The 23,797-nt window shown below is 38.1% G+C and overlaps 2 protein-coding genes across 5 annotated transcripts in view; both read right to left on the bottom strand.

The window, feature by feature from the left end:
• Positions 1 to 5,009, bottom strand: part of LOC135089176 (FACT complex subunit spt16-like) — a 129,286-nt gene extending 124,277 nt beyond the window's left edge. Inside the window, 1 exon segment of the mRNA XM_063984488.1 lies at positions 4,817 to 5,009. Coding sequence (XP_063840558.1) covers positions 4,817 to 4,882 — 66 coding nt within the window. The 5' untranslated portion in view covers positions 4,883 to 5,009.
• An 895-nt stretch (positions 5,010 to 5,904) lies between these two features.
• LOC135089177 (protein C12orf4 homolog) overlaps positions 5,905 to 23,797 on the bottom strand; it is a 116,456-nt gene continuing 98,563 nt past the window's right edge. For all 4 annotated transcript variants that reach the window (XR_010261405.1, XR_010261409.1, XR_010261406.1 and 1 more), the window contains one exon: positions 5,905 to 7,013. Coding sequence is in view for 1 of the 4 variants with exons in the window: in XM_063984489.1 (XP_063840559.1) it covers positions 6,924 to 7,013 (90 nt within the window). In the remaining 3 variants the exon portion in view is untranslated. The remainder of the gene's footprint in view (positions 7,014 to 23,797) is intronic.

Here is a 23,797-nt window from a genome sequence, read left to right as displayed (position 1 = left end):
TTGAAAGTTTTTGACATTTTCTGTTAATGAAGGAGTTTTTGGCTAGTTGGAGAACAGACTTGGCTTGGTTCTGGGCAGAAATAAAAAGTGCATGAGATTCTGGTGATGGAAGGCTTAAGTACCTTTTGTGGGTCACCTCTCTATCATGTATAGCACGAGAACAAGCTGTGTTAAACCAAGGTTTAGAAGGTTTAGGACAAGAAAAAGAGTGAGGAATGTACGCCTCCATGCCAGACACTATCACCTCTGTTATGCGCTCAGCACACAAAGACGGGTCTCTGACACGGAAGCAGTAGTAATTCCAAGGAAAATCAGCAAAATACCTCCTCAGGTCCCCCCAACTAGCAGAGGCAAAACGCCAAAGGCACCTTCGCTTAGGGGGATCCTGAGGAGGGATTGGAGTGATAGGACAAGATAAAGATATGAGATTGTGATCGGAGGAGCCCAACGGAGAAGAAAGGGTGACAGCATAAGCAGAAGGATTAGAGGTCAGGAAAAGGTCAAGAATGTTGGGCGTATCTCCAAGACAGTCAGGAATACGAGTAGGGTGTTGCACCAATTGCTCTAGGTCATGGAGGATAGCAAAGTTGTAGGCTAGTTCACCAGGATGGTCAGTGAAGGGAGAGGAAAGCCAAAGCTGGTGGTGAACATTGAAGTCTCCAAGAATGGAGATCTCTGCAAAAGGGAAGAGGGTCAGAATGTGCTCCACTTTGGAAGTTAAGTAGTCAAAGAATTTCTTATAGTCAGAGGAGTTAGGAGAGAGGTATACAGCACAGATAAATTTAGTATGAGAATGACTCTGTAGTCGTAGCCAGATGGTGGAAAACTCAGAAGATTCAAGAGCGTTGGCACGAGAGCAGGCTAAGTCATTGCGCACATAAACGCAGCATCCAGCTTTGGATCGAAAATGAGGATAGAGAAAGTAGGAGGGAACAGAAAAGGGGCTACTGTCAGTTGCCTCAGACACCTGAGTTTCAGTGAGGAAAAGAAGATGAGGTTTAGAAGAGGAGAGGTGGTGTTCTACAGATTGAAAATTAGATCTTAGACCGCGAATGTTGCAGAAGTTAATGAAGAAAAAGTTGAGGGGGGTGTCAAGACACTTAGGGTCGTCGACGGAAAGGCAGTCCGACCTGGGGACATTTATGGTCCCCTCCCCAGATGGGGACTCCGAGGCTGGTGTAGGAGTCGCCATGATTTTAAAATTTTTGAGTGAAGGGTGTGTGTGTTATTAGGTGCTTGTAGTTTTGTGTGGAGGTAGAGAGTTGTCTTTAGAGGGCAGGCTGTGACTGCCCCCTTGTGTTGTGAGACACAAAGGGAAACGTTCAGTGAGGTCACAGCTGGGTTTAATGATAAGTTCACAGCACCCCCTGAACAGTGCTTTAGACCTCACTGGGAGTAATTATCGTTTCGGCAGGTGCCTACTGCCTCCTTGCCTCCTAGCCTGATAATAGGGAAGGATCTCAGATCCTTCCCTATTATTATTATGTGTGTGTGTGTGTGTGTGTGTGTGTGTGTGTGTGTGTGTGTGTGTGTGTGTGTGTGTGTGTGCGTGTGTGTGTGCGTGTGTGAGAGAGAGAGAGAGAGAGAGAGAGAGAGAGAGAGAGAGAGAGAGAGAGAGAGAGAGAGAGAGAGAGAGAGAGAGAGAGAGAGAGAGAGAGAGAGAGAGAGAGAGAGAGAGAGAGTGTGTGTGTGTGTGTGTGTGTGTGTGTGTGTGTGTGTGTGTGTGTGTGTGTGTGTGTGTGTGTGTGTGTGTGTGTGTGTGTGTGTGTGTGTGTGTGTGTGTGTGTGTGTGTTCTCTGGGCTGTTTCTGGTTGACGGATCACACAGCGAGATCCCTGATAAGCCATAACTAACCTTTTCAGAGATCACATCGAGCTACAAAGTACATCATTGTATTCAGAATAACACAGAGAAAAAAATATTAGTATTCAAACAGTCTTCTGACAATTTCTAGGTTTATGATTTTTACCCATCATGGCTTATGGGAAAATAGTTTAATCACCAGAATATAAGGATTAAGTTAGGTTAGGTAAGGTTAGGTTAGTGACCTTAAGGGGGATCCAGGGGAGGGGACTTTGTCCCCTCCCCTGGACCAGTTACTTGTCCCATCTGACAAAGTCCCCTCCCCCACGTTAGGTTACATTAGGTTGGTTGCGTTTGGTTTGGATAGCATAGAAATTTCCCATTTTTAAATATGCATTTTCTCATCCTTAGACCTTTTCCCCAAGAATGTCAAAAATGCCTCATTTTGAATTTCCCTACCCAAAAACCCTACATTAACTACAGGCCCCTATGCTTGTTGGCTATAGCAAAAGAGATAAAGAGGATGAATGTATTAGTTGAGACTAGAAATTTACTTTCCTTTAGAATTACTCAAATAACATCAATCAAATGTTTACTATATAGAGAAAAATCTGAGTTGAAAGATAAATATCAAGTATCTGACAAAACAAAATGTCACAACTTTGCAGCAACAATGAAAGCTGAGCTTGAAAAGTTCCTTGCTTCTCACATATTCCCAAATAAGCTGATGCCCAATCTAAATATTCTGCGAGATGGCCATGTTTCTTTTAAACAAACTGTTTTACTAAGGTAATGTATGATCTGGAAAATACACAGGCCACAGTAACATAGTACAAGTGTCAGAGTTTCACTAGAATGGTGAAACAAATAAGAAAAGTAAGCTGTATAACTTTTGTAGTGAAAAGACTGAGTGTGTTGGGGAAGAAATGATGTGATGAGGGATGCAAGCATGTGCCTCACCACAAATGTGGTGGTGGGCTATCCAAAATGTTAGTTTTTTTAGTAGTTTTGCTCTAAGCTGAGGATATACCTTTGTCTCTTGATACCATGTAAGGTGTTGTCAAACATTTTGGAGTGGCCCACCACCATGTTTGTGATGGGGCACATCCTCAAGTCCCTCATTGTGCCATTTCTTCACCAACGCACTCACAGTCTTTTCACTGTGAATTATTTTTCCTGTTTGTTTCATAATCCTAGTAAAGATGACTATACAACAGAAGACAACCTAACAACCTAACTATCAATATACTTTTGCATTTAACCTCTTCACAACTTAGTGAACTCCTCTTCAGTCTCAGACTGGCCATATGGAAAGTGAGATACTTCATTCTTAATGCAGTTTCCTGCAAATCATTTTTTGAAGCTATATATTTATTTACAAGACCAGTTACTTGTCCAATCTTACTGTATAATTTTTTCCTGTATTCAAATAGAAGATACTTACTGCCAATATTCAAGTAAAGGTATACAAATACATGTACATTTTTTTCTACTTTTGGGAAAGGCCAAACAAAGTATAGTACTACTATAATACATAGATACCTATGTTGGGAAAGGCCAAACAAAGTATAGTACTACTATAATACATAGTTACCTATGTTCACAGTGCTAAAGTGATTGCAGCCCTACCACGGAGGAAACAGGTAGGAACCTACAGCTCCAAAAAGTTATTCTCCCAAACTGGTAGGAACCAAGAACTCTCAAAAACTTATTCCCTCTGGAAGACCATATAACTCTCTAAAGAGATGGTTATTTAGGCACACAAAATGTGTATGATTATTCTATTCCCTTCAAGTAATGTCATACAAAGGCAGTCCAGCTGCATGGCAATGACATGGTTTACATCCAAAGAATGTAACTTTTAGAACAAAATGGAAGAGTAGCAAAGGATAAGGTTCCAATGGACAGATGTTCTGGGACTGGCATCTCAGTGGGCTTTTTTTTTATTGGATTTTTATTGCCCTTGGCCAGTGTCCCTCCTACATAAAAAAAAAAAAAAAATCAATACAACTGTTCATATTATTTCACAAAAGGTAAAAAAGAACTTCAATCCACACTTCATCCCCTTCCTCTTTCCTACCAACATGGTCTATATTCAAGTAACAGCCCTGAAGTCGAATATCCAGCCTTAGGTAATGACCCAAATAAGGGGATCATTGTCCTAATCACCTATAGTAACCTCACAGCTGCAATGCCCTATTGCAGCATAAAAAAAAAAAAATGTAAAGTGGGATAAATTGGCTGAATAGGCTATTGCTGGGAAGTGAACTCCTGATCAGATACCCAAGATGATCACCGAAAAACATGGATACTTGGTTAGCCTTGATTATTGTCACTAAAAGATATATACCAATATTTCTTCACATATTATATCACATACCACTACTCAGTTATGAAGTGATTGCATTTGAGACAACTATACATTACATGGGTACAACAGACAAATGCAAAAATACACTACCCAAGCTAATCTACCACCTGGAACTTACATTTCCTTGTGATCCTATTGGTTTTCTCATAAGCGGGAGTAAATTAACAAAATTTATCCATATACTAAATGTGCAAATAATACCCAACCATTTTAATTAATGCTATTCGTAGATGTAAGCCGCAAACCTCCTCCCTTCCGCCTTCCCCCCTGTTAATGTAAACACGGGGGATCTCTACCATGCTCTCTTCCTACCGCAGTTTATATTTCCAAGCTGCCTTACGGATAAACTTCATCGTCGTAGGCCATGAATGTCACCACTGCCAAACACTAATACTCAATAATTTGTAAAAGAAAGGTAAGAAAAGATATTGTTTTCACCAATTCCTCTATCAACAAAGTAGCGGTTCAGTGGTTTCTCGGAGAAAATACTATAAGAGAACACGGAGAGAACAGGATTTAATAGGCAGATGGAGTCAAGAAATGAGGAGTGAAATTCTAAGCATGGAAGCTAGTCGTGTAATTATCCCAGCCTTTGAGAGCAGTAAGTGGCCGTCTCCTGCAATGACTGTAGCAGCCTCTCACCTTCCAGGCCGCGTAAATCTTGTTCATCCGGCGGAAGAAAGCATCTTTGTCTATGTTGATAGACATGGCACCCGACACCCGTGGCTTGCGGCGGGTTTAGTTCAGCTAACACAAGTCACACCGGGAAATGGCGCCAGAAAAACAACCTACTCCGTGCCGCCGCGCCGCCGCCGCCACCTGAGCCTCACCTTGCGCACGCCACCAACATATGACAAGAACATATATAATTAAGGCAAATATAACGACAGAGATCAACTTATAGGTCTTCTTACATTAAGAAGTAAAAATTATGTAATATAGTATCGTTATGAAGGCTTTGACTTATTATTAAACAATCTAATGTTCGTCTTGCTCAATTAAATTATTTACTAATTCATTTAAATAATTTACTATGGGCATTCATACGATGACCTGTTTCTCATAATAGCACAATCAATTGGAATTTTAGCAGTTTTTCAACAGGAGTTATCTCTGTATCTCACCATACTCACCTGGCCTAACGGTGCACCATGTATGTACCGTAGTAAATTACTAATGTACATTACTAATATAGTCTACTATATTGGAAATTCATATTTTTATATTCTGTATTCGGACTATTCTGTGATGGACAGTAACGTTATGGACTCGAACTGTTAGGTTTGTTAATTCAGTAGTTCATGAACTCTAATTTTTCATCCTTGCCAGGCATAATGTTCATCCACCCGAGTTTTATGGTCTTTGCAGTGCATTTGAAGTGTTGTCGACTCTCGAAACAATTATTTTCAAGGGAAAGAGATGACCAATTGTGCTCAGTGCGCTTGATCATTGTTAAACAACAACAACAACAATGTCCACTAATGTCCATCGATAGTGGTCAATATGTGATGCCAAAATGTTTGGAAGGAATCTAATCTCAGATTCTAATATCTAAGGCAGCAAAATATCTATTCAGTTTTGAAAAGGAAAGATCAATGCCAGGTGTTGCTTATCTATGGCTATGATAAGTGACTTTGAAATAGGGGAGTATATTGAAGAGTTAAATTAATATACTAAAGAGATTATCACCACTTTGGAATCTACTTGGGATTCAAGATTAAAAAAAAGATGCAATCAATAAATTAATATATTTAAGAAATACAATACTATTTAAACATACCTTTCAGACATACTCCTAAATGATAAATCCTTAAAATTCTTCACAAGCTTGGTAAGAAACCCATTTTTAAATCATGTTACTCAATGCCTGGCTTTGTCATAACATTTTTCTCAAATTGACAACTAACTTCTACAATTTAAATACAAATGAATAAATAATTTCTATAAATGAATATTCCCAAAAGAAATTGTATGTAAATGCGAATGTAAATATGGAAATTACTTATCAGATACTCATCTTTACAGGAGACATTTCAGCTTTGTGTACAGATATAACCATGCTAAAATGGCTATAATATATCTATGTTTATCTATTAAGCATAAGCAAATACATCTAAAGATCTGATTCTACTCCAATATACTCAGCAGATAACAAAAAAAAAAACAATTCTTATACCACAATATCAGATTGTACAGACATACAATTTTATAGTTCAACACATACCATTTCACTGTGGAATGGTAAATTACATGATTATATTTCACAAGCACACCTGGTTCACAAGATAGTTCCTTAAGTGTCATCAACTTTAATCCAGCAATTCAAAGCCCATGAAACAAATACAACCACAATAAAAATAATACATATATAAAAGGAATATATAAATTAAAAAAATGAAATAAAAGATATATTGTTATATCTATATAGGTATGTTTATTTTTTTAAGCATTTATTCATGGGCCATTAACAGTGAGCATAACACTTTGTACCCTGAGGTTGTTAAAACCATAAATGTTCAGCATTTATTACTTTCTTTCTTCTATTTACCTGAAAGATTCTTATTAGTTCATAAATTCTATATTGATATTTTGCACCTTTATAAATATTATTATATTTTTGTTGTATAAATGTTATCTTAATCTACATAACTGCATTAATAACACAGATAATTGGGTGTGCAAAGAAAAAAATAATACATAAATAACACTTCATCTACAATGTACTTTAATGTCTATTTCAAGTGTGCTGCTAAGAAGACTTGACCACTAGTGGATTGGAGACTCGGAAGATATTTGGCAGCATAGAAGCCAAATGCTGAAATAGCTCCTCTGAAATGCCCTGAAAAAAACACATTATTTATCAGGGTTTTTACAGTTGTGAAAGGAGATAATTCATTAGAAACAGTTTTAAGTCTCAAGGTGATGGTAAAAATGATTAAAATAATTACTGATGATGGAATTGTAATGAAAAGACAAAAATATCCACAGTAAAATATCGAAATAAGATAATAAATGTACATGTGTAATAATAATAATAATAATAATAATAATAATAATAATAACAATAATAATAATAATAATAATAGTAATCAGTTTATTAACCTTGCAGCCTTAAAGCTGAAAATCCATATGTTACATAATAATTTCTGTACTAATACATAACACATCTGAAGTATAGATTAACCCGAAGGAAGTATCTTACAATTTAATATTATGGCTGCTAGATGATTCCGACCAACCTTAAAGACTAGGCCTGGGACAATCAAGCCACCTCATGTGTATTTTTCTTTACGGAATTTGTTTCTGTATGTATTTACCTAGTTGTATTTACCTAGTTGTGTTTTACAGGAAAAGACCTATGCTCGTGCTGTCATGTCTCCATATCTATAAGCATCCAGCTTAGCTTTAAATTCATGAATGTCTGTTGCTTGTACCACTGTTTCATCTAAGTTGTTCCATATTTCTATGCTTCTATTTGGGAAACCATATTTCTTGATATCTCTTCTACTTGCTATTTTCCTCAATTTCACTCCATGTCCTCTTGTATCTCTTGAGTCCCACACAAATAAGTCTTCTTTGTCAACTTGATCCTTACCCTTTAAAGCTCTGCTTATAGCAATCAAGTCTCCTCTTTCTCTTCTCTCTTGTAATGGTGGAAGCTTCAATCTCCTTAATCTTTCTTCATAGGTTAAATCTCTCAAACTTGGTACCAATTTGGTTGCAGCTCTTTGGATCCTTTCTATTTTCCTTATTTCCTTTTTATTATGGGGTGACCAAACAATTGTGGCATATTCCAGTTTTGGTTGAATCACATATTCCATCAACTTTTTCATCATCTCTTCATCCATGTAAGCAAATGCCCCTTTCATCTTTCTTAATAACTCATAGGTTTCCCCTGACTATTTTGTTTACATGTTTTTCAGGTGATAAATTATCACTTATTGTAATTCCCAAATCTTTTTCTTCTTTGGTTTTCTTAATTTCCACTTCTCCCATGGTGTAGGAACTTGTCAGTCTTCTTTTGTTTTTTCCTAATTCCATCACCTTGCATTTCTTTGCAATGAATTCCATTTCCCATTTCTTACTCCATTTATATATCTTATTTAGATCTTTCTGTAATATTTCACAATCCATATTGTTTTCCACTCTTTTCAATAATTTCACATCATCTGCAAACAGACTTATATGACTGTCAACCTCATCCACCATACTGTTGACATACACCAGAAACAATATGGGGGCTAAGACTGTCCCCTGAGGTACTCCACTTGTAACTCTACACCATTCTGATTTTTCTCCCTTTATTACTGTTCTCATTTCTCTGTCCCTCTAGAAGTCTGTAATCCAATTTAGTGTGTTGCTTTGCAAACCCCCTATATTTTGAATTTTCCATAGCAGTCTCTGGTGTGGTACCTTATCAAATGCATTTTTTAGGTCTAAATAAACACAGTCTGCCCAACCCTCTCTCTCTTGAATTATATCAATTGCTCTACTATAAAAGCTCACTAAATTCGTGACACAAGATCTTCCACTTCTGAAACCAAATTGTCTGTCAGTCAATGTATATGTTTCTTCTAAATATTCCATCCATCTGTTTTTAACTATTCCTTCTGCTATTTTTGTAACCACACTTGTTAGGGACACTGGTCTGTAATTCAGTGGATCTTCTTTATTAACTCCTTTAAAAACGATCACAATATTGGCTCTCTTCCAGTCTAGAGGGATTTTTCCTTCTTTAAAAAGAACATACTATGGTACTGTTTATACTTCCTGTCAGTTGTTCACAACATTCCTTAAGTATCCAGTTGGACACTCCATCCAGTCCTTCAGCCTTACTTACATCCAGTTCTTTAATAATCTTCTTAATTTCACTTACGTCCACCTGTATCTCTCTCATCATATTCTCTCTGTGCCATGCTCTTTCTCCTTCAAATTTGCTTTCTTTGGTGAATAATGACTGAAAGCACTTGTTCATTAGTTCCGCTTATAACCGTGTATCTTCATATGTAACATCATCTTTCATTAATTTATCTATTGTTTGCTTGTTTTTCATCTTCCCATTCACATATTTGAAGAATAACTTAGGCTCATCTTTGCATTTTTTAACTATATCTTTCTCATAATTCCTTTCTTCTTCTCTCAGGATTCTGATATATTCATTTCTTGCCTTCTTGAATTCTTCCCATTTCTCACTTCCTCCTTTTTTTCTCCATCTATTCCACGCTGCTTCTTTTTTCTTTTCTTGCTGTTATACATCTCGTATTAAACCAATCTTTTTCTTTTTCACTTCCTTTATTTTGATCTTCGGTACATATCTACTGATCCCTTCATTATAAATTTCCATGAATATATCCCACTTTTCCTGCGTATTACTTGCCATGGACAATTGTTTCCATTTAGCCTCTGCAAAATATTCCCTCAACCTGATAAAATCTGCTTTCCTGTAATTATATCTCCCATTCTTGTAAATTTCATTCCTATTTTTTATTGGACCACTGCCTATACTGAATTCAATTAACAGATGATCACTTTTAACTAGTGGGCACTGATAATTTATTCTTTCAATGATGTCCATTTCCTTTGTAAACAAGTCTAGCCTTGATGCCTCTTCATTACCCCCAAATCTTGTAGTTTTTCCAATCTATTGGGTCATAGTATTTGTCATTATTAAATTTAAAAGCATATATCCCCATGACTCTTCCCCTCTGTCCATGCTCCACTCTTCCCAGCATACCTCCTGAGACATCTCCGCCAATTTTTCTCACCCCCCTAGCTACTAACTCTGTACAAGGGCCTTATCCATCCATGTATGGAGTATGCTTCACATGTCTGGGGGGGTTCCACTTATAGTGCTCTTCTAGACAGGGTGGAATCAAAAGCTTTTCGTCTCATCAACTCCTCTCCTCTAACTGACTGTCTTCAGCCTCTCTCTCATCGCCGCAATGTTGCATATCTAGCTGTCTTCTACCGCTATTTTCATGCTAACTGCTCTTCTGATCTTGCTAACTGCATGCCTCCCCTCCTCCCGCGGCCTCGCTGCACAAGACTTTCTTCTTTCTCTCACCCCTATTCTCTCCACCTCTCTAACGCAAGAGTTAACCAGTATTTTTTAATCATTCATCCCTTTCTCTGGTAAACTCTGGAACTCCCTGCCTGCTTCTGTATTTCCACCTTCCTATGACTTGAATTCATTCAAGAGGGAGGTTTCAAGACACTTATTCATCAATTTTTGACCACTGCTTTGACCCGTTTATGGGACTGGCATTTCATTGGGCATATTTTTTATTGGATTTTTATTGCCCTTGGCCAGTGTTCTTCCTACATAAAAAAAAAATAAAAAAATAAAAAAATAAAGTCACCCCATAAGTGTTATATCATTACTCTCTGCCAGTGTTCTCTCCAAACAGTTACTAGTATCTCTTAACAATAATTTATAATCCTCTTGTGTTCATGCATTTGTCTTTGGGGATACATAAACCACTGCAAAATCTCTTCTTCCTTCTCCCTTCTTTTTTGTTTCATTCTAATTACTTCTGCCATTCCTTCTCCCATTTCAACATCTTCCACTGTTATACTCTTCTTTGTAAGTGACATGACTCCTCCCCCTTTCTTATTATTTCTATGTTTTATCCACACATTATAATTACTATTACCAATTCTTACATTTTCTGTTGTCTCATTTAGTTCAACTTCAGTAATACCCACGATGTCGGGCTGCTTTATCTTGATATAATTATTCAATTCTCGCAATGTTGATATTAAACCATTTATATTTGTATATGCCACTGTCCACTTTATATTTTTCCATACATTATTTACATTTTCTATTCTTTTTTTGTCAGATACCACTTCCTGAGCCTCTTGTTTTTTACCTTCCAATAGGACTTTTTTTCTCTTCCTCTATTCTGTTCTCGTTTTTTTGCCTTTCCTTCTTTTATTAGATCATTTAACTTGAGTCTCTCCTCATTCATGTCCCTCTTTATCCAAACATTCCTGTACTGCTCTATCTTGTCCAATTTCCACGCATACAATATCACTTCTATGGCTGTTGTTTGTGCCCTAAATTTTACTTTCAGTGGTCGCTCTCCTCTTTCTGTATACTTCCCCAATCTATGTATTTCCTCATTTTCACTTATCCAGTCCTCACCTTCTCTCTGTATATTTCTGACAACATCCTCTGCTACTTTTTTTTTGTTCTTTTTCCCTCTTGTATCTTACTGGCTCTGTTTCCTCTTTTAATCCATATATAACAATACATTTCTCTTTGTCCACTGTGTTCCTTACCATCAATTCCTTCTGTTTGATCACTTTCACAATTTCCTTACTTAAATCTGTCTTTTCCTTCTTTTGCACTTCTATGATTTCTGTAAAGTTAACTTTTTCTCCCTCTTTTTGTTTCCTCCAGATTTGATGTTCACTTTTCATCCCTATCACTTCATTTTCCTGTTTTTCAACAATATCATTATTTTCATTCAATTTTGTTTTTTAGATCAGCGCATAGTGATTTCAATTCTTTGTTTTCCTCTTCCAGGTCATGTTTTATTTTTCTCTTTGTTTTTCACTCTTTCAATGACGTCACTGATCATCCCCTCCATCAAAACCACTTTCCTTTCTTGAATTTTTCCATGTAATTCATTGTCTTCCTCAAATCCAGGGAATGGTGATCCCCATTGGCAACATTCCACTCCCACCTATGGTGTCCGCCTTGCTGGAGCTTTTACTCATTTTATTACGTCTATTATTACTTAAATTTTCCCTTATTTTTTTAATTTCTGGAGATAGGGGAACTTTACTTCAGCACAGCTCCTACCTGGGAACACATTCTAAGCTCTGAGTGGTGGCCGTGGTCAAGCAAAATCTTTCTCTGCTGGAGCTTGGATCGCTGCTTGTTTACTCAACGACAAGTTGAGTGTGTGTGTGTGTGTGTGTGTGTGTGTGTGTGTGTGTGTGTGTGTGTGTGTGTGTGTGTGTGTATTTACCTAGTTTTACTTAGTTGTGGTTTACAGGAGGGGAATAATCTCATAGTATCCTGTCTCTATACCTATCTAGTTTGATCTTAAAAGCACTGACAGTTTCAGCATTTACATCTTCACTGAGTTCATTCCATTTGTTCACACTTCTGTGAGGAAAACTATACTTCTTAATGTCTCTTTTATAGTTAACTTTCTTCAACTTCTTACTGTGTCCCCTTGTACTCTGTGTGTCTAAATTTATAAAACCTTCTCTGCCCACATTTTCCATGCCATTTATCATTCTATAGATGTTTATTAAATCTCTCTCTCTCTCTCCTATTTTCAATGGTAGGAATTTCCAACATTCTTAATCTCTCTTCATAGGTTGATTTACTCAACTCTGGAACTATCTTAGTGACTGCTCTTTGTACTCTTTCTAATTTTATAATATTCCTCTTTGTATGTGGAGACCACACCACTACTGCATCTTCCAATCTTGGTCTTATCATGGAAATCAACAACTTTTTATCACTTCTTTATCCAAATATGAAAATGCCATTCTTACTCTTTTTAACAAATGCATCGTCTCTCCAGTAATTTTGTCAATGTGTCTGTCCGGAGTCAAATTTTCAGTAACTGTTACTCCTAAATCCAATTTGTGTGTGTGTGTGTGTGTGTGTGTGTGTGTGTGTGTGTGTGTGTGTGTGTGTGTGTGTGTGTGTGTTTACCTACTTGTATTTACTTTGTTGTATTTACCTAGTTGTTTTCTAGAGGATCAGAGCTAGAACTCATTTGTCCTGTCTCCATATCTACATTTATCCAATTCCCCTTTAAATTTGTTCACACTAACAGCTGTAACCATCTTCTCACTTAAACTATTCCAGAGATCAATGCTTCAATAAAGGAAATTATATTTCTTAGTGTCAATGAAACATTTACACTTCTTAATCTCTTTTTGTATGTCCTCTTGTATATCTTGTCATCTTGTCCTCTCATCCATATGCATCTCCAAAACTTGTCTGTCTACCTTTTCCTTACAGTTTATTAATTTGTACATTGTTATCAAGTCTCCCCTTTCTCTTCTCTCTTCCAATGTTGTTAATCTCATCTCTTCCAGTTACTCTTCATAAGTCTTTTCCTTCAATTCTGGCACCATCTTTGTTGCTGTCCTCTATACTCTTTCCAATTTCCTTCTATTCTTCTTCCTACGTGGAGACCACATGATTGCAGTGTATTTCAACTAAGGACGCATCATGGTTGTGATTATTTTTTTCATCATATCTATGTCTATATAGGTAAAAGCCACTCTAATATTACTTAACATCCTACAAGTATCCTATAAGTATTGACCCTAAGTGTCTTGACACACCCCTCAACTTCTTCATAAACTTCTACAAGATTCATGGTCTTAGATCTAATTTTCAATCTGTAGAACACTACCTCTCCTCTACTAAACCTCACCTTCTTTTTCTCACTGAAACACAGGCATCTGAGGCAACTACTTTCTCTATCTTCATTTTCAATCCAAAGCTGCGTTTATGGGCGCAACAACTTAACCTGTTCTTGTGCCCACGCTCTTGAATCTCCTGAGTTTTCCACCATCTGGCTACAACTACAGAGTCACTCTCAAACTAAATCTATCTGTGCTGTATAGCTCTCACCTAACTCCTCTGACTATAAGAAATTCTTTGACTACTTAATTTCCAAAGTGGAGCACATTCTGACTCTCTTCCCTTTTGTGGAGATTTCCATTCTTGGAGACTTCAATGTTCACCACCAGCTTTGGCTTTCCTCTCCCTTCACTAACCATCCTGATGAATTAGCCTTCAACTTTGCTATCCTCCATGACCTAGAGCAACTGACCATCTTGGAAATACGCCCAACATTCTTGACCTTTTCCTGACCTCTAATCCTTCTGCTTATGCTATTATCGTCTCTTCTCCTTTGGGCTCCTCCGATCACAAACTCATGTCTGTATCTTGTCCTATTGCTCCAATCCCTCCTCAGTATCCCCATAAGCAGAGGTGCCTCTGGCATTTTGCCTCTGTTAGTTGGGGAGACCTGAGGTATTTTGCTGATTTTCCTTGGAATAACTAATGCTTCCATGCCAGAAACCTGTCTCTGTGTGCTGAGCACATAGCATAGGTGATAGTGTCTGGCATGGAGGTGCACATTTCTCACTCTTTTTTTCAACCTAAACCTTCCAAACCTTGGTTTAAAGCAGCCTGTTCTCGTGCTTTACATAGAGAGGTGGCCCACAAAGGGTACTTAAGCCTTCCATCACCAGAATCTCATGCACTTTATATTTCTGCCCAGTACCATGCTAAGTCTGTTCTCCAACTAGCCAAAAACTCCTTCTTTAATAGAAAGCGTCAAAATCTTTCAAGATCTAACTCCCTTTGTGACTTCTGGCACATAGCCAAAAACATCCCCGATAACTGTACAGTAAAATCCCTCTTATCCGGCATCAACGGGACTGCCGAGATGCCAGATACTTGAATATTGCCGGATACTTGAACAGAAGTGAAATTATGTCCACAATCACCACCCTACACTCACGCATCTCACCATAACAAAGATCAGCTGATCTTAATCAGCAGCTGATCTGATCAGCTGCTTAAGTGTAAGCACAACACGCTTCCTCTTTTCTACAACTTTAGGCATGATGAAGGCGTCAGGCGATAAACAGTGCACACGTGGGACTGAGTCACTGAGTAAACACAGTGCAGTGGGCCGTGGGTGGCGCGAAGCAGTGCGCTCTGGTGGCAAAGGGACAAAGTATGCCTCGCGCGGGAATTTTAATAGATTTCATGAGTACACATTGATTTTTTATTGATTTTAAGGCTTGGGGAAAAATGTGCCGGATACTTGAAGCTGCTGGATACTCGAATGCCGGATGAGAGGGATTTTACTGTACTTCTTTTTTCCCTCCTTTATTTTATCCAGATGGCACCATTGCTATAACATCTATCTCTAAAGGTCAAACCTTTGCTAAAACCTATACCTTGGATGATTCTGAGCTTGTTCCTCCCTCTCCTCTACCCTTCAACTACTTCATGCTACCTATTAAATTTCTTTGCTGGCCTAAACCCTCACAAGGTTTATGAACCTGATGGGGTCCCTCCTATTGTACTCCAAAACTGTGCCTCCATGCTTGCACCTTGCCTAGTCAAACCCTTTCAACTCTGTCAACATCTACCTTTCCTTTTTGCTGGAAGTTTGCCTACATTCAGCCTGTTCCTAAAAAGGGCGACCATTCTAATCCCTTAAACTACCATCCTATTGCTTTAATTTGCAGCCTATCTAAAGTTTTTGAATCTATCCTCAACAGGAAGATTCTTAAACATCTATCATTTCACAATCTACTATTTAATTGCCAGTACTAGATCTAATTTTCAATCTGTAGAACACCACCTCTCCTCTACTAAACCTCATCTTCTTTTCCTCACTGAAACACAGATGTCTGAGGCAACTGACAGCAGCCCCTTTTCTGTTCCCTCCTACTTTCTCTATCTTTATTTTCAATCCAAAGCTGGATGTTGTGTTTATGTGTGCAATGAGTTAATCTGCTCTTATGCCCATGCTCCTGAACCTTCCAAGTTTTCCACAATCTAGCTATGACTACATAGTCACTCTCAAACTAAATTTACCTATGCTGTACACCTAATTGCTCTGACTATAAGAAATTCTTTAACTATTTAACTTCCACTACTTCTAACTTCCACTTTAATTACTTTCTCTATCCTCATTTTCAATCCAAAGCTGGATGTTGTGTTTATGTGTGCAATGAGTTAATCTGCTCTTGTGCCCACACTCCTGAACCTACCGAATTTTCCACGATCTAGCTATGACTACATAGTCACTCTCAAACTAAATTTACCTATGCTGTACACCTAATTCCTCTGACTATAAGAAATTCTTTAACTATTTAACTTCCAAAGTGTCAAAATCTTTTGAGATCTAACTCCCCATGTGACTTCTGGCATCTAGCCAAAAATATCCCCAAAAACTCTGCTTCTTCTTCTTCTTCTTTCTCTCCTTTATTTCAACTGGCACCACTGCTATCACATCTATCTCTAAAGCTCAACTCTACACTCAAACCTTTGCTAAAAACAATTCAGGGATTGTTCCCCCCTCTCCTCCACCCTCTGACTATTTCATGCTACAGTAAAATCCCTCTCATCTGGCATTCGAATATCCGGCAGCTTCAAGTATCCGGCACATTTTTCCCCGAGCCTTAAAATCAATAAAAATCAGTGTGTACTCATAAAATCGATTAAAATTCCCGCGCGAGGCATACTTTGTCTCCTCGCAACCAGAGCACACTGCTTCGCGCCACTCACGGCCCACTGCACTGTGTTTACTCAGTGACTCAGTCACGCATGTGCACTGTTTATCGCCTGACGCCTTCATCATGCCTAAAGTTGTAGAAAAGAGGAAGCGTGTTGTGCAGCTTAAGCTGCAACTTAAGCAGCTGATCAGATCAGCTGCTGATTAAGATCAGCTGATCTTTGTTATGGTAAGATGTGTGAGTGTAGGATGGTGATTGTGGACATAATTTCACTTCTATTTAAGTATCCAGCAATATTCAAGTATCCGGCATGTCGGCGGTCCTGTTGATGCCGGATAAGAGGGATTTTACTGTACCTATTAAAATTCTTTGCAGTGATGTTTTCCATGCCCTCACTGACCTTAACCCTTGGAAGACTTGTGGACTTCATGGGGTCCCTCTTATTGTTCTGTCAACATCTACCTTTCCTTCTTGCTGGAAGTTTGCCTACATTAACCCTGTTCCTAAAAAGGGTGACTGTTCTAATCCCTCAAACTACCATCCTATTGCTTTAATTTCCTGCCTATCTAAAGTTTTTAATCTATCCTAAATAGGGAGATTTTTAAACATCTATCACTTCACAACCTTCTGTCTGATTGCCAAAATGGGTTCTGTCAATGCCACTCTTCTTCTGGTTTTCTTTACTGAGTCTTGCTCACCCACTTTTAGGAATTTTGGGGAAACTTTTGCTGTTGCCTTTGACATATCAAAAGCTTTTGATAAGGTCTGGCACAAAGCTTTGATTTCCAAACTACCCTCCTACAACTTCTATCCTTCTCTCTGCATCTTCATCTCAAGTTTCCTTTCTGACAGTTCTATTGCTGCTGCAGCAGATGGTCACTGTACTTCTCCTAAATCTATTAACAGTGGTGTTCTTCAGGGTTCTGCCCTGTCTGCCACTCTCTCCTTATTATTCATCAATGACCTTCTAAACCAAACTTCTTGTCCTATCCACTCCTACATGGATGATACTACCCTGCACTTTTCATACATGTCCAACCCTTCAGAAAGTAAACATTTCACACAGGGAAGCCACAGAATCCCTGGCTTCTGATCTTTCTAAAATTTCTGATTGGGGAAGAGCAAACTTGGTATTGTTCAATGCCTCAAAACTCAATTCCTCCATCTATCAACTCGACAGAACCTTCCAGACAACTATCCCCTCTTCTTCAGTGACACTCAACTGTCCCCCTTTTCTACACTGAACATCCTCAGTCTGTCCTTTAGTTATAATCTGAACTGGAAACTTCACATCTTATTTCTAGCTAAAACAGCTTCTATGAAGTTTGGCATTCTGAGACGTCTCTGCCAGTTTTTCTCATCCTCCAGCTGCTAACTCTGTACAAAGGCTTTATTGTCCATGTATGGAGTATGCTTTACATGTCTGGGGATGTTTCACTCATACTGCTCTTTTAGACAGGGTGGAATCAAAAGCTTTTTGTCTCATCAGCTCCTCTCGTCTAGCTGTCTTCAGCCTCTCTCTCATCACTGCAATGTTGCATCTCTAGCAATCTTCTACTGCTATTTTCATGCTAATTGCTCTTCTGATCTTGCTAACTGCATGCCTCCCCTCCTCCTCTAGCCTTGCTGCACAAGACTTTCTTCTTTCTCTCACCCCTATTCTGTCCACCTCTCAATCATTCATCCCTTTCTCTGGTAAACTCTGGAACTCCCTGCCTGCTTCTGTATTTCCACCTTCCTATGACTTGAATTCCTTCAAGAGGTAGGCTTCAAAACACTTATCCTTAAATATCCTTCAATTTTTGACTACTGCTTTGGACCCTGTTCTGGGATTGGCATCTCTGTGGGCTTTTTTTTATTGGATTTTTGTTGCCCTTGGCCAGTATCCCTCCTACATTAAAAAAAAAAAAAAAAAAAATTCTGTCAACGCCACTCTACTGGTGATCTTCTGGCTTTCCTTACTGAGTCTTGGTCATCCTCTTTTAGAGATTTCGATGAAACTTTTGCTCTTGCTTGAGACATATCAAAAGCTTTTGACAGAGTCTGGCACAAGGTTTGATTTCAAAACTACTCTCCTACAGCTTCTATCCTTCTCTCTGTAACTTCATCTCAAGTTTCCTTTCTGAATGATCTATTGCTGCTGTGGTAGATGGTCACTGTTCTCCTAAATCTATTAATAGTGGTATTCCTCAGAGTTCTGTCCTATCACCCACTCTCTTCCTATTATTCATCAATGATCTTCTAAACTGAACTTCTTGTCCTATCCACTCCTATGCTGATGATACCATCCTGCACTTGTTCACATCTCTTTGTAGGCATCCAACCCTTCAGGAAGTAAACAGAACACCTGACTTCTGATCTCTCTAAAATATCTGATTGGGGCATAGCAAACTTGGTATTGTTCAATGCCTCAAAAACTCAATATCTCCATCTATCAACTAAACACAACCTTCCAGACAACTATCCCCTCTTCTTCAGTGACACTCAGCTGTTGCCCTCTTCTACACTGAACATCCTCAGTCTGTCATTTTCTTATAATCTAAACTGGAAACTTCATATCTCATCTCTAGATAAAACAGCTTCTATGAAGTTAGGTGTTCTGAGACGTCTCCGCCAGTTTTTCTCGCTTCCTCAGCTGCTAACTCTATACAAGGGCCTTATCTGTCCATGTATGGAGTATGCTTCACATGTATGGGGAGGTCCACTCATACTGCTCTTTTTAGACAGGATGGAATCAATAGCTTTTCATCTTATCAACTCCTCTCCTCTAACTGACTGTCTTCAGCCTCTCTCTCATCGCCGTAATGTTGCATCTCTAGCTATCTTCTACAGCTACTTTCATGCTAACTGCTCTTTTGATCTTGCTAACTACATGCCTCTCCTCCTCCTGTGGCTTTGCTGCACTAGACTTTCTTCTTTCTCTCATCCCTATTCTGTCCACCTCTCTAATGCAAGAGTTAACCAGTATTCTCAGTCATTCATCCCTTTCTCTGGTAAAGTCTGGAACTCTCTGCCTGCTTTTGTATTTCCTTCCTATGACTTGAACTCTTTCAAGAGAGAGGTTTCAAGACACTTATCCCTTAATTCTTGATGACTGCTTTTGGCTTTTGACTGTTCAGGAATCAGCTCTGTGGGACTTTTTTTATTATTATATTTTTGCTGCTCTTGGCCAGTGCCACTCCCACTTTAAGAAAAAAAAAACACCTCAAACCTTATGTTTCATCCTTGATTATTTTTTAATTGCTTATTTAAACTGATTTACATATGAGGTGAGGAATAAACAAAAAATAAATAAATTCCCCAAAACAATAAAACACAAAAAAACCCAGAGGGCTGGCTTTAAAAAAAAAAGTTTTTTCAACCCTGCTTATTACCATTCACATCCCTGTTTTTAAGAAATCCTCCATCCATTCCAGCAGTCTTTCACTTACACCACCTATCTTTTCTAATTTCCATAGAAGTCTTTTATGTGGCACCTTATCAAAAGATTTTCTTAAATTTAGGCAAATGCAGTGTGCCCAACCATCTCACTCCTGTATTATATCAATTACTCTTGAGTGATAACACAACAAATTGGCAAGACAAGATCTCCCCTTTCTAAAACCAAATTGACAATTTGTAAGAATTTTGTTATCTTCCAAAAATTTGGTCCATTTGTTTTTGTTTTTTGTTTTTTTTATCCTTTCACATATTTTTGCTAACATACTTGTCAGCAAAGCTTGTCTGTAATTTAGTGAATCTTGTGTGTCTCCTTTAAATATGGGCATGAAGTTCGCCTTTTCCAATCCTGTGGAACTATTCCTTCATTAAAATAGGTACATATGACAGTATGCAATTTATCTTTAAGGTGGTTACTACATTCTTTTAATACCCATCCTGACAGTCCATCCAGTCACTCGGCCTTTCTCACATCTAAAGTTTTGATAATTTCATTAACTTCTTGTATCATTACTTGAAATTTCTCCATTCATCTATTTTCCTGTATATCCAGTGGCCTTATAAATTCCTTTTCCTATGTAAAAATTTCCTTGAAGCTCTTAATCATCACTTCTGACATCCCTTTCAGGTCCTCATATACCACTCCATCCACCCTTAGTTTTCCTAAGCTCACTTTGCTTTTCAGTTTACCATTCATGTGTCTACAGAAGAGTTTGGGCTCATGCTTACACATGTCTATTATATCTTTTTCAAATTGTCTTTGTTCATCTCTCAGGATCTTCAAGTAATCATTTCTTGCTTGTTTGTAATTATTCCATTGGTTAATTCTTTTAATTTTCCTCTTCTTTTTCCATGAACCCTCTTTCATCCTTCTTGCTGCTTCTCATCTTTTATTAAACCATGCTTTTTTCCAAACTATTATTGTCTGCCTTTTAGGCACAAACTTCTTTTTGCCTTCTTTGTATACTTTAAGAAGCTCATCCCATTTCTCTTGGATCCTTATAGCCTTATGGAACATATCCCATCTCTCTTCTTGAAAAAAAATTTCTTCATGTTGTCATAGTCTACCTTACTGTAGTTTAATCTCCCAGCATGGTATTCTTCATTCCTTTTACCCTATATTTCTTCATTTATATAGAATTCTATAATAGCATGGTCACCTTTGGCTAATGACACTCTATCTGAACATTCTCAATTCCTTCTGGTTCCTTGCTAAATAATAGATCTAGTCTCAATGTTTCTCCATCTTTTCCAAATCTTGTATCACATTTCATCCATTGTGTTAATATATTATCCATTGCCAGTTGTAATAATTTATTTCCCCAAGATGATTCTATTCCCTCAGTGTACCACTCCTCCCAGCACACCTCCTTACAGTTTAAGTCTCCCATCATAATCACTTTATCATCACTCAGCATTTTCTTTAGCCAGTTCTTTGTGTCTTTTATCATTTCTTCATATTCTTCATTTGACCAGGCATTGGTTTTGGGTGGTACATACTGTATTCGACAACTTGTTAGACACACAGGCTTATACGACATACCTCAGTTTGGGCAGGCATTGAAAAAAAAAAGTTAAATAAGCAGGTTTAAGCTCTGACATTTGAAGCCCTCTAATATGTACTATTCAGATCTTTATTAGATCCCAATATTGTACATTTAAAAACCTTAATATCTACTGGGACCTACCAACACCAATCCTTAGACCAATCCTGCTATGAGACATATGTCAGAGCCTAGAGGGATAATAGAATTTGTGCATAATATTTTTTTATCATCATTCTACACGTAATTCTAGTTGTAATATTTAGTACATTTTCAAAGCATAAGGATGTGTGAAAATAGATTTACCTTATTCCCTACATGTATTTTAATTTGAAATATTCAGTAAAGACCATCACCATGAGCCGCCCTACCTCATGATGCTCTCTTCACTTATAAAATCTTTTGTTTTCTTGGGTAGTAAGCTATTTTCTAAAAAAGGAATAGTTTCTCATTAGCTTCAAGTTTTGATGAACACATGCAAGGTAAGAATGTTAAAAGATAGGCACAATTTAATTTGTATGAAGCTGTGTTTTACCTTAAGGAATAATGTCATCATATTAAGGAACGCAGTGAATCTTGCGTGTCATCAGGTTTGGTATGTAACCGACCGTGAGTTTTGGTATGTGCAATGTAAGCATCGTCACTTAATTTACGTGAACTGCTGCTAAGTACAACCTGTTATACATTGTTACCTTGCTTGTCCTGTCACCCACTCTCTTCTTATTATTCATTAATGATCTTCTAAAACAAACTTCTTGTCCTATCCACTCCTATGCTGATGATACCACCCTGCACTTTTCCACGTCTTTTCATAGACGTCCAACCCTTCAGGAGGTAAACATATCACGCAGGGAAGCCACAGAACGCCTGACTTCTGATCTTTCTAAAATTTCTGATTGGGGCAGAGCAAACTTGGTATTGTTCAATGCCTCAAAAACTCAATTCCTCCATCTATCAACTCGACACAATCTTCCAGACAACTATCCCCTCTTCTTCAATGACACTCAACTATCCCCCTCTTCTACACTGAACATCCTCGGTCTGTCCTTTACTTATAATCTGAACTGGAAACTTCACATCTCATCTCTAGCTAAAACAGCTTCCATGAAGTTAGGTGTTCTGAGACGTCTCCGCCAGTTTTTCTCACCCCCGCAGCTGCTAACTCTGTACAAGGGCCTTATCCGTCCATGTATGGAGTATGCTTCACATGTCTGGGGGGGTTCCACTCATACTGCTGTTCTAGACAGGGTGGAATCAAAAGCTTTTCGTCTCATCAACTCCTCCCCTCTAACTGACTGTCTTCAGCCTCTCTCTCACCGCCACAATGTTGCATCTCTAGCTGTCTTCTACCGCTATTTTCATGCTAACTGCTCTTCTGATCTTGCTAACTGCATGCCTCCCCTCCTTCCGCGGCCTCGCTGCACAAGACTTTCTTCTTTCTCTCACTCCTATTCTGTCCACCTCTCTAACGCAAGAGTTAACCAGTATTCTCAATCATTCATCCCTTTCTCTGGTAAACTCTGGAACTCCTTGCCTGCTTCTGTATTTCCACCTTCCTATGACTTGAATTCCTTCAAGAGGGAGGTTTCAAGACACTTATCCACCAATTTTTGACCACTGCTTTGACCCTTTTAGGGACTGGCATTTCAGTGGGCATTTTTTTTATTAGATTTTTGTTGCCCTTGGCCAGTATCCTTCCTACATAAAAAAAAAAAAAAAAAAAAAAAAAAAAAAAAAAGAGTTGTTTTTGTGGTGTAGATGTGATCACTTTGTCTACATGTGCGAAGATGTTTGGGGTTTGATTTGAGGCACTTTTGCCATAGACTTACCACTAGCCACAGCCCCAAAACTGAACTTAGCCTTATAAGACACAGGCTCATTTTCTGAGACTTTTTTTGGAAAAAGGGTGCATCTTATAAGTCATCAAATACAGTAAGTCACTATGAATTGTCTCTTTTTGCCTCATATATTTTTCACTCCAATTTTTAACACCCCTGCTAGTGCTTTGCCACATTCTTTTTCAATCACTTTTAAGCCTTTCTTAGCCAAAAATATCACTCCTCCTTTTTTCTTATTTACAGTAGGGTATGCAATAATGCATGGTCATTATAATATACAATTGCAATAATGCAATGAAATTTTAATAAGTATTTAACCAGAACAACAAACCAAATCTGGCATAACGAACTCGCTACTCATGTTGAGCATTGGAATTTTAACAAATATTTGATTGGAATATCAAACCAAAACTTGCAAGACAAACTTGCCATTCGTGCGAGCACTGAAATTTTGATAAAAATTTAATCAGAATAACAAACTAAAACTTGCAAGACTAAGTCACCAGCTGTGCAAGCCGTTGCTCACTTATTCGCCTGTCCCTTTCTTCCTTTTTCCTTCC

This window comes from Scylla paramamosain, chromosome 32 (assembly GCF_035594125.1).
Source record: "Scylla paramamosain isolate STU-SP2022 chromosome 32, ASM3559412v1, whole genome shotgun sequence".
In the NCBI taxonomy this organism is placed as follows: domain Eukaryota; kingdom Metazoa; phylum Arthropoda; class Malacostraca; order Decapoda; family Portunidae; genus Scylla; species Scylla paramamosain.
This window is presented reverse-complemented; position numbering and strand designations above follow the sequence as displayed.